At 35.7% G+C, this 18097-nt stretch overlaps 5 protein-coding genes across 5 annotated transcripts; all 5 read left to right on the forward strand.

Annotated features, from left to right (window-relative positions):
* Positions 1–322: 322 nt before the first annotated feature.
* Positions 323–604, forward strand: EV154DRAFT_398813 (uncharacterized protein; the record flags this gene model as incomplete). Its single annotated transcript, XM_051595241.1, has 1 exon — positions 323–604. A coding segment is annotated over one exon (282 nt), but the record flags the coding sequence as incomplete, so codon positions are not given.
* Positions 605–1569: 965 nt separating this feature from the next.
* Positions 1570–2793, forward strand: EV154DRAFT_485434 (uncharacterized protein; the record flags this gene model as incomplete). Its single annotated transcript, XM_051598753.1, has 3 exons — positions 1570–1951; positions 2051–2319; positions 2518–2793. The coding sequence occupies 3 exons, from the start codon at positions 1570–1572 to the stop codon at positions 2791–2793; spliced, it is 927 nt and encodes a 308-aa protein (XP_051453461.1).
* Positions 2794–11344: 8551 nt separating this feature from the next.
* Positions 11345–12616, forward strand: EV154DRAFT_574694 (uncharacterized protein; the record flags this gene model as incomplete). The annotated part of the gene is made up of 2 exons (XM_051606432.1): positions 11345–11630; positions 11850–12616. 2 exons carry the CDS (start codon positions 11345–11347, stop codon positions 12614–12616), a joined length of 1053 nt encoding a protein of 350 aa, XP_051453462.1.
* A 309-nt stretch (positions 12617–12925) lies between these two features.
* Positions 12926–15380, forward strand: EV154DRAFT_522336 (armadillo-type protein). Its single transcript, XM_051602988.1, has 4 exons — positions 12926–13038; positions 13101–13323; positions 13375–15006; positions 15066–15380. Exons 1-4 carry the CDS (start codon positions 12952–12954, stop codon positions 15161–15163), a joined length of 2040 nt encoding a protein of 679 aa, XP_051453463.1. The 5' UTR covers positions 12926–12951; the 3' UTR covers positions 15164–15380.
* On the forward strand, positions 15381–18078 carry EV154DRAFT_554921 (apoptosis-inducing factor, mitochondrion-associated, C-term-domain-containing protein). Its single transcript, XM_051605242.1, has 12 exons — positions 15381–15825; positions 15889–15929; positions 16017–16086; positions 16149–16168; positions 16225–16390; positions 16449–16635; positions 16721–16762; positions 16819–17185; positions 17265–17365; positions 17428–17633; positions 17707–17849; positions 17904–18078. Exons 1-12 carry the CDS (start codon positions 15415–15417, stop codon positions 17929–17931), a joined length of 1782 nt encoding a protein of 593 aa, XP_051453464.1. The 5' UTR covers positions 15381–15414; the 3' UTR covers positions 17932–18078.
* The last annotated feature ends 19 nt before the right edge of the window (positions 18079–18097 follow it).

Here is an 18097-nt window from a genome sequence, read left to right on the forward strand (position 1 = left end):
ATCCATTTATAATACGTGGTGCTCACTAACAGGGGCTTTTTATCGAAAATGAATCATACAAGCGAAACTACTCCTATTCTTGATGATTCCACTGTGTTGGCGTGCGTCACCTGAAGCTTTAACATTAATAATTATCTCATTCCGTGGCTACGAAGGTGAAGATTATTCTGGCTTTCAAAGCTAATCTCGAAGACTACTTTTCTCTTAAAATATCACTGATTACACTTACAAAAATTACTATCTTCCGTACCTTACTTTCTGGAAAAGCAAGAGCTGATCTTGATAAGTAGTTATGGTTACCCCTCCCAGATAACATAAGGACCTAAAGTATGCTGAAGTCGTACGTCTCGTTGATAATATTTACAACACTGAAGAAAATGAAAGAAGCAAAGAGGAGTCTTTCAATTGGTATCAACCATTAGACAGGATCTCCTACCAATTTTGGAACCGTATTTCGGAAGCTGCTCATGTTGCTGGTATTACCTCTGTGGCTACTATTAGAGCAAGATTTAAGTATGGTCTGCTCAAAGCTGTCAGAGAACATTGTATTTGTACTGGTGCCAAATCTCATGAAGATTATATGCGTTTAGCCCAAGGATATTGGATAGGATATCATTTACATCTTGAAGGCAGTCAAGAAGAACCCTCTCACTATTGCAGTGGAATTAATAATTTACAACATCAAAATTTATTCCAAAGACGATCCAGTCCCACTTCCTCAAAGAAAGTTACTCCAGTTGCTGAACCTGCTAAGAACAATGTATTACAACCCATGATTACTACAGCCGAATCTCCTATCACCTTAACCCAGTTGACGGAACTTATTCGAACGGAAACAAATAAAGCAATTCAGGAAAATTATGAGCAACGTCAACAAAGATATAAGAATAATGCATCCAAATCCAATTATAACAATAATGGCAATCAGTATTCTAATAACTATCACAATAACAACGGAAATAATGACAACTATAACAATCAAAATTATGGAAGAAATAACAATTATCGATCCAATAATTACCATAATCAAGATAATAACCATTCCAATGGACGTTCTAATGGACCAAATAGTGAACAAGGCAACTCATACAACAATAATAATCAAGGTCCCCACAATAATCAAGGTCACCACAATAATCAAGGTCAAAATAACAATCAAGGTTACTATAACCAACGTAACTACAATAACTATAATAATGGTCAACGCCAAGGAAATTATTCGGGTCAAAATAATAATCAATCCTCTGGTGATAATTCCAAGCCCAACAATACAAGTTTACAAGCATTCAACACTATGGGACAAGTCGCGAATTTAGCCGAATATGATAATTCTCAAATGGTTAATCCCCAGAATGGAATGATTCCTAATCCTTATATGGTGATGACTCCCAATCAAATGACACCTGCTCAAATGATGTATTATAATCAAGCCATGCTGATGAATCCTAATCAACAGATGTTCATGCCTATGCAAAACACTCAAGATCAGTCAAAAAACTATTAAAGTCGATGGAATATAGGCCATCGACTCAAGCTACTTATCTAAATCCTATATCACAACATCATTTAATGCCTGCCGAAAAATCAAAAGTCTCTCGACTTCCTCAAACTGCCCCTTATGGAATATCAAAAGACAACATCATTAAACATAGTAGAACTCGTTCCAGTAGAAAACCTCAAGCTACTGAATCTAACAATAATAACAATACAATCACACCAATGCCAACAAACATTCCCACAGTACAACCTGTACCCACTGTTCAAGCCATTCAACCTGTACAATCAATTCAACCAGTCATGCCAACGCCTATGATTCCTGTCGTACCCATGACACAAGAAGCTCATAATGTACCAATGATACCGGTACCTGATGCTGAAGCTATGGACGTCACAACCGTGCCAGTAAGAAAGGTGAACAAGCGAACTATTAAACAACGTATTGCTGAATCAGGTTATGATGTTACGGAAGATATATTAAACCAACAAGCTGGGATCAAATTTAAACAGTTACTGCATATAATTCCTTCTCTACAAACTCAATATAACAAAGGAAGAAAAAGAATTATCAAACAATTTATCATCTCAAACACGGCGCATTCCTTATCCGCATTCAATAATTTAAACAATGAAGATGAGAGCGTTACCGCCTTGAGATGTACTATGAAAATTGCTGACGTATCGGTGATCACCTTAATCGATTGTGGCGCCTCTAAAACAATAATCACCAAGGATCTTGCCGCTAAATTAGGTTATGCCATTGATGGAGCCTCTACAACCAAGTTTGTTCTGGGAAATAATCAAGAATATGCATCCTTAGGAGTTATATACGATGTGCCTATAAACGTTAATGGATTAATTGTACCCTTAACAGTAGAAGTGTTACCTAACATGCCATATCCCTTGATCATTGGAAATAATTGGCTACAACGAACAAAAGCTATTATTAATTATGACCTCACACAAATGACTGTAACCTATAAAAATCAACAAACCAAGATCAATATATTTTTTAACAAGGAAACACAAGAACCTGTAATCAATATGATGAACAAGAAAAATTCGGCTTTGGATTTTCTCTTACCGGAATATGAAGAATCTGAATCAGATGAAGAAACTGAAGATGAATCAGAAGAGGAAAGTGAATCCGACGATGATGCTGAATTCATGACTATAACCAATGATTTTCACTGTATGACAACCAAGGATGACAGCCAAGTCCATTACCAGGATAATCAAGTACGAATCAAGAAGGAGGGAAAACTCATTATCCCAGCTAAATCCTCAGTCCCTTAAATTTAAATTTACCCCAGAAAAACAACTTACAATATGTTGAAATAAATCCTTTGTATGAACCCTATTTAATTCTGTCTAAACCCATTCTGGATCCACATGAATATAAATTTCGCGCTCAATTACAAAACATGACCGAAGAACCTATAGTGTTGGAGAAAGGAACTATGATTGCTACCGTTGAAGAAGCTGAAGTCTTATCTACGTATGAAATGAACCCTATACAAGGAAATGAACCTGAACAATTTAATACCATGGAAGAAACCACCTTGTCAGAAGAACAGTTAGAACAAATTCAGATAGGTGAAACTTCAGACGAATTAAAGTCAAAGTTTTTAAACCTTATATCAAATTTCAAGGATATCTTTGACTGGGATGGTAAAACGTTAGGCCAAACTGATTTAGTATATCACAAGATAATTACAGAAGATGAAATTCCAATTCGAACAAGACCATATAGGATATCGCCTGAAGAATCAGTTGCTCTTAAAGAAGAACTGGATAAACACTGTGCGTTAGGTATTATACGACCGTCGACTAGTCCTTATGCTGCCCCTATTATTCTTGTGAAGAAAAAGGACACGAAAAGTTATCGAGTAGTAATTAACTACAAGAAATTGAATGACAAGACCAAGAAAGATGCATTTCCCTTACCAAGAATTGATGATCTACTTGACCAATTAGGAACTGCGACAGTGTTTTCTGCTCTGGATATGAGAACAGCATTTCATCAAATTCCAATGGATCCTGCTAGCAAAGAAAAGACAGCATTTGTCACCAAATTCGGAACCTATGAATATAACTCAATGCCAATGGGATTATCCAATAGTCCTTCCAGTTTTAGTCGATTAATGATGCTTACCTTTCGAGACCTCCTTAACCAGTGCGTCATATCGTATCTCGATGATCAAAATATTTATTCAAAATCTCATGACCAACATCTACTGGATATTGAAAAAGTATTCCGGTGCATTCGAAGAGCAAAACTAGTGTTGAATCCCTCCAAATGTAATTTTTTTAAGGACTCTCTTGAATTCTTGGGTTACGTGGTATCAAAAGAAGGTGTATCGACCAATCCCGCCAAAGTAGAAAAGCTTCTCAATTACAAACAACCTACTACCGTAACGGAAATCAAAAGTTTTGTTGCTTTGGCTTCATATTACCGAAGATATGTCCCAGCATTTGCCAGTATAGCTAGACCTTTGCATGATTTAACAAAAACCAAGAAAGGATTACCCAACGTATGGAATGAAAAAGCTACCAAAGCTTTCGAAACACTAAAAAAGGCCCTGACTGAAGCTCCCATACTCATGCGACCTAATTTTGATAAGCCTTTTACTCTAATGACGGATGCTTCCCGAACAGGTATTGGTGGTGTTCTCAGCCAATACGACGAAGACGGAAAGGAGCGTGTAATTCTATACCTTAGTAGAGGATTAAAACAATCGGAAGAAAACTACGGTGTATCGAAGTTAGAATTACTAGCTGTGAAATGGTGTGTTGAAAAATTGCGTCCTTATCTTTTAGGATCGAAATTTACAGTCTTAACCGATCACTCAAGTCTTCGAGGAATATTGAATAGTACAACTGAACATACTGGAATTCTTGCTAGATGGGTTGCTATTTTAAATGAATATGAATTCGATATTGTATACCGACCTGGTCGTGTAAACGAAAATGCGGATTTCTTCTCCCGTCTCGGATACTAGTATCTCCTGACCCAGAAAGTCATAAAACTTGACTAACGGACTTACTCACTCAAAACAATTTCAAAACACTGGATTACCGGCCCTCACCAAATATTGCAGAGAATATAGATCTCAGCAAAAATTATGTATATAAACACCTTATTCAAAATTCTGTATATATTTCTTTTTCTTTTTCTTTCCAACATTTCACTTTATTTTAACTTCAAGTTACACAAATAATCCAAGAATCAACTCAATATGGATAACCTCAAATATCAACAACTGGTCTATTATTTGGAAACTTTAGAATATCCACATAATACATCTAGTCAACAACGAAAATATCTCAGATTACAATCTAAACATTATTACACCCAGTCACATCAATTATATCGGAAATCACCTACTCGATTAGTACTTCTTCATCAAGATGCTAAAAATGCTTTCCAGATGTATCATAATCACCCGCTTGGAGGTCACTATGCTTATCAAAATACCTATCTCAAGATATCAGAAAAATACTATTGGGATGGAATGATTAAGGACATCAAAGAATGGATTTCAACCTGTCTACGTTGTCAACAAAAAGGAAAAGAAGTAGAACTCGAAAAACCTCATGTGGTTCCCGTTCCGATTAGCCCTTTTCAACAAGTTGCTATGGATATCAAACATGTGGAGACCTCTCGGGGTGGACATCGATACATCATTGTAGCTATTGATTATTTCAGTAAATGGGTAGAAGCTCGAGCTCTAGTGCACGCGAATTCAGTTGAAGTATTCAACTTCTATGTGGATGAAATTATTACACGACACTCTATTTCGAGGATAATAATCACAGACAACGGTAGCCCCTTTAGTAACTTATTAATCAATACTCTCTGTGATCAATTCGGCATCAAACATAAATATAGTTCAGCGTACCATCCTCAAGGAAATGGACTAGTGGAGAGATTTAATCGGACTCTTGGATCTTGCTTAAGAAAATTATCTCCGGAAGAAAAACCTGATTGGCACTTATATCTGACTTCCATTTTATTCTCATATCGGTGTATAACTCAAGCCAGTACTAAATTATCTCCCTTCCAAACACTATATGGTCGTATTCCGCATACTCCGTTTGATAATTTTATGAATCAACAAAATGACACGGAAGACGTATGGAACGAAGAAGAAGTCAACAGTAACTTTGAAGTATTCACATCTCATATCAACACTATTCAACATATAGCTCGAGAAAATATTCGTAAAGCCCAAGAATCACAATTAAAGATGGTTAATAAACGGATCCTATCCCGAAACAAATCCGACAAACCCGGTTACTGTGTAGGAGATCTGGTTTTAAAGTACAAAGATATTATTGCCAATAATCTATCAGCCAAATTAGATGATCGATTCGAGGGACCATTTATTATCCAAGAATGTCACAGAAATTCAACCTATATCTTAAAATCGTTAGATGGAGATATTGCACAGCGACATATCCATGGCAACAAACTAAAAATATATAAAGCACCAAAAGTATCCTTCAATCCCAATTATTTCAATCCAATTGACAATCCTGATGGACTTATTAACAACAACAACAATCAATCCTTCTTTTGATGTGGACCGACTCCTCAACGTTCCTTTAAGTAAAGATGAAAACTTAGGATTAATTCTTGGCCTTGTAGAAGTCCCCTTAAAGACAGAAATTCAAAAATTACCTTCACACCAACAAGAGATTATTTTAAAACTCGAAAAAATAGTCAAACTACAAGAAATTCTTAAAAGAGCCACAAGAAAATATGTCAAAACTTTTGTCGATTCTTCCACTCCAAACAATCAACCTTTAACTCTCAAATATCATAACATTTACACAAAAAAATATCATCATTATTTCAAAAATCAAAATTTATTCAAGTATATTAGAAAAGTCGCCGTCAAACAACATTACCAACGTAGGAGTCCTACTTCTTCTAGTGGGGAGGATGTGTAAGAAACCATTTTAACCAAACATAGACATTAATTAAGAGCTTTCAAAGTACGATGGTTACACCATTCTCAAAAACAACTATAAATAACCCCTTCCATTTTTTTAATAAACTTTAGACATATTTTACTCTCACAAAACTTACTATAACCGAGCCATATTTGCTCTTACTTCCTTTTCTTTTTCTTTCTTTCTTTATTTTCTTTCTTTCTTTTTTTCTTTTCTTCTTTTTTTATAAAGACTTACTTGAAAACATCTTAATTTATAAGAACCATTCAGTAAATCTCGAGATCCTGTACAGTAAACAACTTTCTTTTGAATAGTAACATACGTACTTTAAACAGTCTCAATAAAACCTCTTCTATCTCTACTTTCTCTTTTGTATAAATATATAAGAAAACATCCTTATCTGGAACCATTCTATATATTTCTGACCTTGTGTGAACACCTTCTATTATTTTCTATAATCAGAAACAGTACACACTTTACTCCGTCAAACAAAATCATTTACTTTTATTAAAATTCGTTAAGAAACATCCTTAAACGGAACCATCATAACGTAATTAAGACCCTGTATAGTAAAACAACTCTCTTTTGAAGTACCATTACATACTTAAATCAGTCTTGATAAAAGCTTATCGTTAACCTAATAACTCATACAATATAACCATTGATTCTTTTACGAACTCTTGATTGTTCCTTTCTCTTTCCCTTAATAACAATACGATAACAAAGGTCTAATCAAAACCTATTAATTGATTTGGTGCTCACTTTAAATTCAATCAACCCACGTCTTTTTTAAACTCTACGGAACATCCATTTTATAATATAGGTCAATTTGATCTACCGAGGATTTAAGAGGAAGCCTACGGTTGGAACTGATTGATCAATTGTTACGGTTTTGTTATAGGATGTAGTTATTTAAAGAGCTAACATCCATGCGTCTTATACCTTTGTGTGGGCTGAACCAAATGTCGTACAGAATCGATACACATGCTTCGTATAAGAATACATTGCTTGTAGTACCGATTCACACAATTCCTAAAATATGAATTTTCACAGTACATACTACATATAATTCCCCAATTCATGTATTTTATTGATCCAATTTGTAAAATAAATAAAATACATGTTATTTATCAAGACTTATCTTTATAAATCAAAAGTGTAAAACTCGATTACTGACTTTGGCTATTATCATTAAATTTAGTACAGCAAACTGTTATATCCTAAGAATTGTTTAATATGACCCAACTCGGGGTAGAATGCAGGAAGAAATCAATCGCTGTAGCTTGTACCTGTCAGTAATTCATTAAAGTCAATCCTATTATAAATATCTGGAGCATCTTAAATTTTTATAAAATGTAAACCTCCTTCAGTTCTAATATCATATCTATTTTATCAAGAGTTCTTAAAGTCTATCTGAGAAGATGGTCTTTATTTCTGGAAGCCATAATTTTAAAACCAATTGGTCTATTTGTTTAAGAAATGTATCTTCACTGCACGATTATGGGTCAATTATCTTAGGGGAGCATTGTTCATAATGATGAAGTATCCCTTCGTTTCTGAAAACCTATCCATGATATATATGGTGTTACTGAAGAACTGAAGATAAAACTTATCTGCAGTACTCTTATGTACAAATAATTTACTCTCAGTCGTCGTTCCTCTTCTAGCACCCACCAGCTTCATTTTCACAACACCAACTGGCCAAACTGCATCAAGAACAATATGTGAAGCACTTTCATGGACAGAGTCTCAGTGATTGATTTTAACCCGAGCAGTGACTGACCTTGGCTACGGCGCATGCTGATATCATCAACAATTATACTGTTCTCCCATTGCATGCACAAATATTACTCTAACTATCAAGTTCAAAAGAGGAAAAACAAAAAAAGGGGCATGTGATGCTGATACAAGTGACTTTTTTTTTAAAGGTTCTGTTAAGGTCCGAGCAAGAACGAACACATCTCTTTCTGCAACCACAATCCGCAAGAGAATCATAATCCAATGGAGATTGTTGAAGAATTCTTGAAGAGTAATCTACAATGAAGGGAGATAAAACTTAGTGGGTATCACGATACAATTGTCCTGTACAGTCCTGCATTAATTAGAAATCATGCGCCTTTTTTCTTTAAACATTTTGATCGGTTTGCTGGAGTAGTCTACGTCACTGATGACAAATTATTTGCATTCAAATATATATAAAAAAAAAAAACGATCCTCAACATTTATTATAGTATATGATAAAGAAAATCATGTAGAAAACCCGTTTTAATATGCTTAATTTATGAAAAAATGTGATAGACATTGCAAAAACGTTGAGTTGTGATTGTTTTTCATCAATTTTCAAGAAGAAATTAGAAATTAGAAAGGATAACTCAGAAAAGAGCCGAAGTGGTCAAACACATGGCATACGTTTCATCTTATGATTATACTGAAAAGTATTGGCCCCGCACTCTCCAACGCGTCAAGAAACAAAGGAAACGCAAATGATAGAAACGTGAGTTGTACATTTGGCATATTATAACGTGTCTTGTCTTATTAAAAGCTATTTGTCTAATTGAATCAGCAGTGCATAATTGATAAAAGGAACGTAGATTGGCTTTCATTAAATAATAATATAATTGAGATAATATCCAGAAATATTTGCCTTCTCCTGATTGAAAGATATGAATGGATCAGGTCGCAAAGCCGAAAACCCATTTTTCTCGATATTACCTCCATAATACTATACTTCAATAAAAGTCTGTTGACTTCTTTTTATCGACAATAAACTGCCAATTCAATTAAATATATAGCTTTTTGATATATACACATTATATATCCAGCCTATACTTGACATTTAATAGAAACCCAGCACTGAAACATAAACCATTAACTGATCAAGATATTAATGTCTACTTCCAATCCACGCTCCCATCTGATCTTCCCGGATAACAATCTATTTCAATCATTCCTTATAAAAAGGATCCCCTTTTCATTTAATAAAAATATATCTAGTTTTAGTCTCAAATAATTTAACCGTTTATTTCTTGGAATATTTCACTTTTATTAAGACAAGACGCGTTATACTATGCCGAATGTACAACTCACGTTTCTATCATTTGCGTTGCTTTGTTTCTTGACGCGTTGGAGAGTGCATTTTCTCTTTTTCTTAATCCAAGTTAACTCACTGTTTGGGAGGAGGGCTCCCCTTTTTCACGTTCCAGCTTTCATCCTTTTTGATCATTACCAGAGTATTTTTCCTAGGTTATGAATCTATTCAACAACTCTTATTGAATGAAAGAAAACCACGCTTTCCAACTCACATATACTCAATCATGTTCATTCGAAATTCACAAAATAACGCAAGAACAATGACTTTTTAAGAAAATCGTTTCCTCTTAATTTGCATGCAACGTGCCTGAATTTGTCCAGCTGAGAAACCGGGGATTTTTCTTGCATCATTTACACTACATGTAGATGTTTTCACGAAATATATGTGAGTGAATATCTCATCCAATGAATTCATGATATATAAGAAAAAGAGCCTCCAATATCAGTTTCTATCTTTCTATGCAGCTATACCTGATTTTAACCAGATTGTCGGGTTTAAATTAGACACCCAATCAATGTCTATATTCTCACGTAAACATGCTCACTCGTTTATATATCTTACAAATCAATCTTCCCCCATCTGGAGAACTTTTTCTTTAAAATCAAGTGGTGATATATTATTACCAGTTAGTTATCAATTTAAAAAGCCACTTGGATATAAGATAAATTTCAACGGATACCCTGTTGGTGGACCCTAGGAAAAAGGAGGCTATTTTTTAATGCTATATTTATAATAAGTGTAGATAGTGATAGATCATCAATTAGATTGGCTATACTACAGATTGGTGCAATATGGTTTGTTTCAAATATAAGCAGTAACTAGAAAGAGAGATTTTAAACCATCAATAATTACAATAACAGATTTATGTACCAAAATCGTTGGGGGATATTGATAATATCAACATTTGGCTGATTTTGATAAGTGTCAGACTGACAAAGAACCTGTAATTCAGGGTCTTTAGAATATTTATAGCAACCGTAAACTATCGTAATTTATGTAATTGACGTAATCGCGACGGTTAAGATTTTATGCTGGCAAAGTGTAAAGTATGACAGTGTCATGCATCAGATTGTTACCATCCACAGGGATACACTCTAATCGTATTTTCAAATCCATGACAGTCAATGTTAAGATGGTCAGCCTTATTTACTCCTTCTTTTTATCGCAAAGGACATTGGATGACAGAGACCTTTTAAGGCTCTATAAAAATATCTTACCGCTCATTGATTAAAAGAAGTTTTAATCATGCGCGTCATTTTACCTTGTTGAAAACACTCGTATTTTTTTTTAAAATATATAAATATATATATATATATTTCCCGTTTATTATATTGACAATTTCCCTTGAACGAATGAACTAGTTATTTTGGACCTATTGCATGTTCAAATTTAAAACATCTTCCTCAGTACTTTTTTATTAGAAAAACGTTTGTTTGTTCTGGTTTGAACGGGTTTAAGATTGTGTCCAAATTTTAAGTTTTCTCGTAGGAAAAAAAAAAAAAAATAACGAGCGATAACAGTATTGGAGTAATGTTTTCTAAAAAATTTCCCCGTGTAGCTTTAGTACTATTTGCAGATTTTCCGGGAAAATAAGCCATATATATTTATCTTAATAGGAAGTTCCGGGGACATAAAGAGAGTATATGTAAAACCTATAATTACACACTATGATCAGCTTGTTTATATCACAACTTGCAAGAAAAAAAAAAAAAAAAAACTTCCGTTTACATAAATCGACCTCACTTTTTTGGCTTATTTTCCTTTTTTCATTTATGTAACCAATTTTTAATTTTAATAATGCGATTTCAAGAGCAATCTACAACAGCCGTTTGTCACCTGGCGTTACGACTTCCGGAAATTGTGAACCACATATTATCCTATTTAGCAGTGCCCTATCATTACGATGAAACGAACAAAACCAAGATATACCAGTATATACATCCATGCTTATTAGTAAATTCCCTTTGGCACGATTGTGCAACTCGCTTGATTTGGAGAGCGGTGACATTTGAAGATAGCAAATCCGAGTACGAAGCATTTTTAAAGTTTGCCGGTGTTATATCCAACTCCCACATTAACCATAGTGATACCACCTCTTCTGCGGCCGGATTGGCTATTGCAGCACCGAAAATGACGGGTTTATTTGGTGACCACAAATTCCTGAAGCTCCAAAAATTAAGTCAATTACAAAAGGATATTAAACATGAGCAAAGATTACAACTACAACAATTTTATACCGAGCATGATTTGATTGAAGATCCAGCGTTTCTACAATACAGTCATTCAAATAGTACAAGACCAGAACATACAATATCTCATCATTCACAGTATGCTAATGCAATACGGTCGATCGCACTTCGTAAAATCAAGGATAAAACCATCAATGAGCCGTTACAACAAATTAGCCGTCACTCTCAGAAACTTGAAAAACTCGACATCTACATCTGCGACCACCTGGCTGATAGCTCGGTGCATAATTTTATCACAAACAATCATCATTCACTGACTTATTTATCACTGGCGGGGTGTAACCGTATCACGGATGATGCGGTTTTGAGCGTGGCCAAAAACTGTCCCAAGTTGGAACATTTAGATTTAAGAGCTTGTGGATTAATTTCAGATATCTCTATTCAAGCCATTGCAATGAACTGTCCGGATTTACATCATTTAAATGTAGGTAGAGTGAGAGACAGAGAAAAGATTACGATGCAATCCATTCGTTTGGTAGCGGAAAATACCAAAGTAGCAGTACTAGGATTAGCAGGTTGTGATATGACGGACGAGTGTTTAATTGCATTAGCCAAGTGTCGAGGTAGAGGGCTAGAAAGGATATCTGTCAACAATTGCTACCGTATTACCAACAAATCCGTGCAGGCCTATGTGAAATACTGCCCTAATCTATCGGTATTTGAAATGAAGGAGTGTCACTGGATTGATGATTGGTCTTCTGTCGCTGAGCTGGTTCAACGGAAAGTGCTATTGACATTGTGTGACCAACAGAATAGAGCCTGTACAGAATGGGCACGACAGAGAGGAAGAGTAATGGAAGTCAAGGCACCTGTGAAATAGAAACTAAAATAATAATAAAGCGTGCGGATTTTTCATAAACTCTTTGAGGGTGACTGCTGTGCGCTGTTGTTATCTTTGCTTTGCAGTTTTTACCTCCCCGCACGGTCACACTTTTTTTTTTCTTTTTGATACACAAGAATCAGCTAAGGTTTTTACTTTTTCCTTTTTTCTAAACTAGAGCTTTTTCAGACAAGGAAAAAAAAAAAAGAAAGCTGTACATATAAAAAACGACGCATTTTTACTCTCACTCTCTCTTTTTTTTTTCTTTTTTTTTTTCTGTAAATAATCGCTTTGTATAAATAAAAAAAAAAAAAAAAAAAAAAAAAAAAAAGAGAATGATGCCTAGTTTAATGAACGGAGTAATGTCTCCGAAAAAGACTATGCAAGAACCTCAAACCAACAACGGACCTCAAGAAAAACAGGTAAAGAAAAAAAACAGCAAAAAAAAAAACACAATATAATTTATTGCTGACACAGTTTACAGTTCGCAGCACTTTTGCAACCAGAATACAATTATGGTCTTTTTTCTCAGTCTAGCGCACCTTCTCTCTTTCCTAACCAAGGCTTGAGTTACGATCGCTCGAATAGTGCACCACCTATCCAAGGGTTACAACCCCAAATACCAGGTGTTATGACCCAACAACCGCAGTATGATACAAACCAAACATGGAAATTATGGGAAAATGGTGGTGGTACTGACAATTGTGGCAAGTTTTTTTTTTTTATTCCTTCACTAAAATGCTTATTTTTTTACATAGAAGGCAAGGAAAACGCGATTTATTATGGCTACCAACAAGGGCCTAGTAGTAGCAAAGGCAAGTTAGTAGACATCATTCAACAAGATTTTCCCCGCACGCCATCACCCATGTTTGGATTTCAACAAGATGCGGATATCGAGTCTGTAAATAAAATGTATATTGATTATCAACAACAAAAAAGTACCCTCACTACCAATTTACCCGACAGTCGACCTAACTCGACACCACCTACACATCATCACCTCGATGATACGGAAACGATGATTAAGCAGTTTGAGACGAATTTCAGTCATAACGAGACACAGGACTATGTCAGCTACAATGCACGTCCCTATAATGTCCCACTCGATTTGGCTGGGAAGGACGACTACGAATCCGTATACGGTAAATGGTCAAGTGGCGGTGGAGGGGGTCCATTGACTGCACCTGCTCCTTATGACGTATCCCGATTCCCACCAGATGACAGTACTAAAAAACTTCGAGCCTTACAACTACAACAACAACAACAGATTCTTATCCAGCAACAACAACAACAACTTTTAGCTGCTAGACAAGAATTATTGCTCCAACAACAACGTATGTATCATAAACGTCAACCGGTCGCATTAGAAGAAAATGCGCTTAGTACCCGATCTTTGCTTTTAGAGGAATTCAGAAACACAAAAAGCAAGAAATACGAACTATTAGACATCGCAGGACATATTGTTGAATTTAGTGGGGATCAACATGGATCCAGATTTATCCAGCAAAAGCTAGAAACTGCCAATAGCGAAGAAAAGCAAATGGTCTTTGAGCAAGTATTGCCAAACGCATTGCAATTGATGACGGATGTATTTGGAAACTATGTCTTGCAAAAGTTCTTTGAACACGGAAATCAAATGCAAAAGTCCATATTGGCCAAACAAATGGAGGGTCATGTATTATCTCTTTCACTTCAAATGTACGGTTGTCGGGTCGTTCAAAAGGCCTTGGAACATGTCTTGACAGAGCAACAGGCTACTTTGGTGAGTGAATTGGATGGTCATGTCTTGTTGTGTATAAAGGACCAAAACGGAAATCACGTTATTCAAAAAGCCATTGAACGTGTTCCTGCTCAACACATCCAGTTTATTATCAATGCATTCCATGGACAGGTCTATAATCTGGCCACGCATCCTTATGGTTGTAGAGTCATTCAGCGTATGTTCGAACACTGCAGGGAAATACAAACGGGACCTCTCTTGGGTGAATTGCATAAATGTACGAATCGACTAGTACAAGATCAATACGGAAATTACGTTATTCAACATATTTTGGAACGTGGAAGACCTCAAGATAAAGCAAAAATTGTCGACAAGATTCTTGGACATATCCTTGTACTCAGTAAACACAAGTTTGCAAGCAACGTTGTTGAAAAGTGTGTTGATTATGGAAGCAAACGCGATAGACAACTGCTGATTGATGAAGTAATTAAAGATCGCCCTGATGGCACCTATCCTCTTATCACTATGATGAAAGATCAATATGCCAATTATGTTGTACAGAAAATGCTAGATGTCGTAGACGATGATCAACGTGAAATCTTGGTCAATAAAATCAGACCTCACTTACAATCTTTAAAGAAGTATACCTATGGAAAACACCTTATTCAGAGTAAGTATAAACTTTTATGTATAATGCATCACAGTGCTTACCTTTTTCTTTTATTGTAGAAGTGGAGAAGTTGGGTGCCACCTATGGATTACATGATCCTGGTCTTGAGATTAATGATGGTAGTAAGATACCCACCATAAATGCTGATGAGTCTTAATTTAATTGCAAGAGGAGTGAGTGTATATATTGTATAAAAACTCCTGTATCATAATTGTCAAACACACACACACACATAACTTTTTTGTTCTGTTTATTTAAATCAATCCCACATAGTATACTTTTCTTTCCCTATATAAAAACATTAACCAATCATCTTTCGACGACGTCACTTTTTTAAATGGACGACCTTTAATCCATGTACCTTTAATATTGTTGTTTTGCGTCTTTCTTTTTTTTTACAAAAACAACATGAATTTCGTAAAGGCTACTGCATTCTCTACTCGTCTTATTCAGAAGAGAGGAATCTCGGGTTTTAAGACTCAACTTGTCAACAAGTCCTTGAGACAGAATAGATCTTACTCTTCTACTTCTTCTCATGTCGTTACCAAGGAAAGCAGCAACGTTCCTTGGGTCATTGGCTCTCTCATTGTTTTCGGTCCTCTCTTGTTCAAGTTGACTTCTCCTCCTGAGAAGAAGAAGGTTCAACCTGTTGCTCCTGTTGCTATTGCAGCAAAGGAAGAGGAAGAGGAAGAAGAAGAGGAGGCTGTTGAAGTACCTGTTGCTGTCAAAAAGGTACAAAAGCCCTATGTTCTTGTAGGTGCAGGAACTGCTTCTTTTGCTGCTGCTCAAGCCATTAAAGAAAAGGACCCTCAAGCTAATGTAAGCTGATAATATACAAACAAGAAGGCGCGAACATGTATATTTATTGACTTTGGTTGATAGGTTATTATTATTGGTGATGAGAGTTATTCACCTTATATGAGGTACATACACAAATTCATGCATGCACAAAAAAAAAAAAAAAAAAAAAAAAAAAAAAAAAAAAATTATATGACTAAACTATGAAATAGACCTCCTTTGTCCAAGGAACTTTGGTTCTCCGAGGACCCTAATGTTGCCGAAACTTTGGTTTTCAAGGACGTAAGTTGCAAAGTGAATCACAGAATGATGATGAAAATAACTAAAATATAAATTTATGTTAGTGGTCTGGATCCGAGCGCAAGTAAGTTCATCATTGTGTTAAATTTTAGCTTTTTTTTAAAAAACCAACTTTTGTAGCACCGTGTATCAAGATATTTCTAAATACGAAATTATTAAGGATGCCTCTGGATCTGATCTTGAAAGCGAAAAGATCAAGTTATTGCTCAACAAGTCTGTCACCAAGTTAAATGTTGAAGATCATGCTGTTACCTTGAATGATGGCAGCGTCATCTATTACAACAAGGTATATTTTTCACATCTTTTGATCTTTCTATAAGTCACTTAGGTTTTTATTTTTAAAGGTCTTATTGGCTACCGGAGGTGAACCTAAGCAATTACCTTCTCAAGCCGAGAACACAAATGTTACCACCTTCCGTAACATTAACGATTTCAAAAAGTTGGAAAAGATTGCCAAGGATGGTGCTCATATTGCAGTTGTTGGTGGTGGTTTCCTTGGTTCTGAACTCGCTGTTGCTCTTGCCCACAGATGTAAGTGGCCTATTTATCCCCCCCCCCCCTCCTCTCTCCCTTAGGTCTCTATGATTACTCACTCATGACACTTTATTTTCATCAGCTGGCAAGGAAAACTTAAAGGTGACTCAAATCTTCCCTGAAGGTAAGGAAGTGTAATCATCCATTATTGTCAATAAATCTAATAGAGATGATGATTAGAGGGTAACATGGCTAATGTTTTCCCCGGTTACTTGACTAAATGGACCACTAGCCGTGTCCGCAAAATTGGTGTAGATGTCAAAGATAAGAGCACCGTCAAGTCTGTCTCAACCGATAAGGAGACCGGTAAGACTGTGATTCATTTGGGTAATGATGAGACTTTATCGGTCGATCATGTTATTGTTGCTATTGGTATCGAACCCCGTGTGGATTTAGCTAGAGATGCTGGTTTGGAAATTGATGAGAGCAGATCTGGTGTTGTTGTCAATGCTGAACTTGAAGCACGTCGTGATGTCTACGCTGCTGGTGATATGGTCTCTTTCCATGATGTCCAGTTAGGTCGTCGTCGTATCGAACATCATGACCAGTAAAGTTACCAAGTCATCTCAATTTACTACTTGATCACATACTAATCACCTATTTCTTTATTTTTTGCTTGTTTTTAGTGCCGTTTTGAGTGGTAGACATGCTGGTGAAAATATGGTTGGCGCTTCTCGTGCTTACAACCACCAATCTATGTTCTGGTCTGATCTCGGACCCGAGATTGGTAAGTTTTTCTTTTTCTGTTATAGTATCATGCAGTTTGTATTGAAATCGTTCGAAACATAGGTTACGAAGCTGTCGGTCTTATCGACTCTCAATTATCTACTGTCAGTGTGTGGGCTAAAGCTACTGCCAATGATACACCTGCCGCTGCTGCTGCTTCCGAAGCTGATAGCCCCCGTGCTGCTCCTGGAGAGGAGGTTGTTGCTGAATCTTCCGCCACCTCTGTGACCGAAGCCGTGAAGGCTAAAAACCCTTTCCAAGATGAAAAGGTTAGTTTGTCAAAAAAAAAAAAAAAAGATATATACTGAAAAATAATGTGCTAATCAATTTTCTCTCTTTTAGTTTGGTAAGGGACTTGTTTTCTATGTCCGTGATCAAAAGATCGTCGGTCTTGTATTATTTAATGTTTTCGGTAAGGTTCAAGAAGCCAGAGACATCATTAACGGTGGTTACACATCTGACAAGATTGACGGCTTATTGAAAAAGTAAGTTTTTTTCTTTTTGTTATCGTTACATCAATATTAACACGTTTCATGTAGGTTTGAGCTTTACTCCAAGGACCATTAAAATTTAGAATAATAAAAAAAGATTGCATTGTATTTTAACAAAACATTAGCCAGACGGTGGTATCAAAAGTATAGAAGGGATCTATGCAAGCCGTACATCAAAAAAAAAAAAAAAAATGTAGATATGTATTCCCTCCAATCTACCTATATATGATTTAGATGAAAAA

This window comes from Mucor mucedo, assembly GCF_025094135.1.
Source record: "Mucor mucedo strain NRRL 3635 chromosome Unknown EV154scaffold_115, whole genome shotgun sequence".
Taxonomy (NCBI): domain Eukaryota; kingdom Fungi; phylum Mucoromycota; class Mucoromycetes; order Mucorales; family Mucoraceae; genus Mucor; species Mucor mucedo.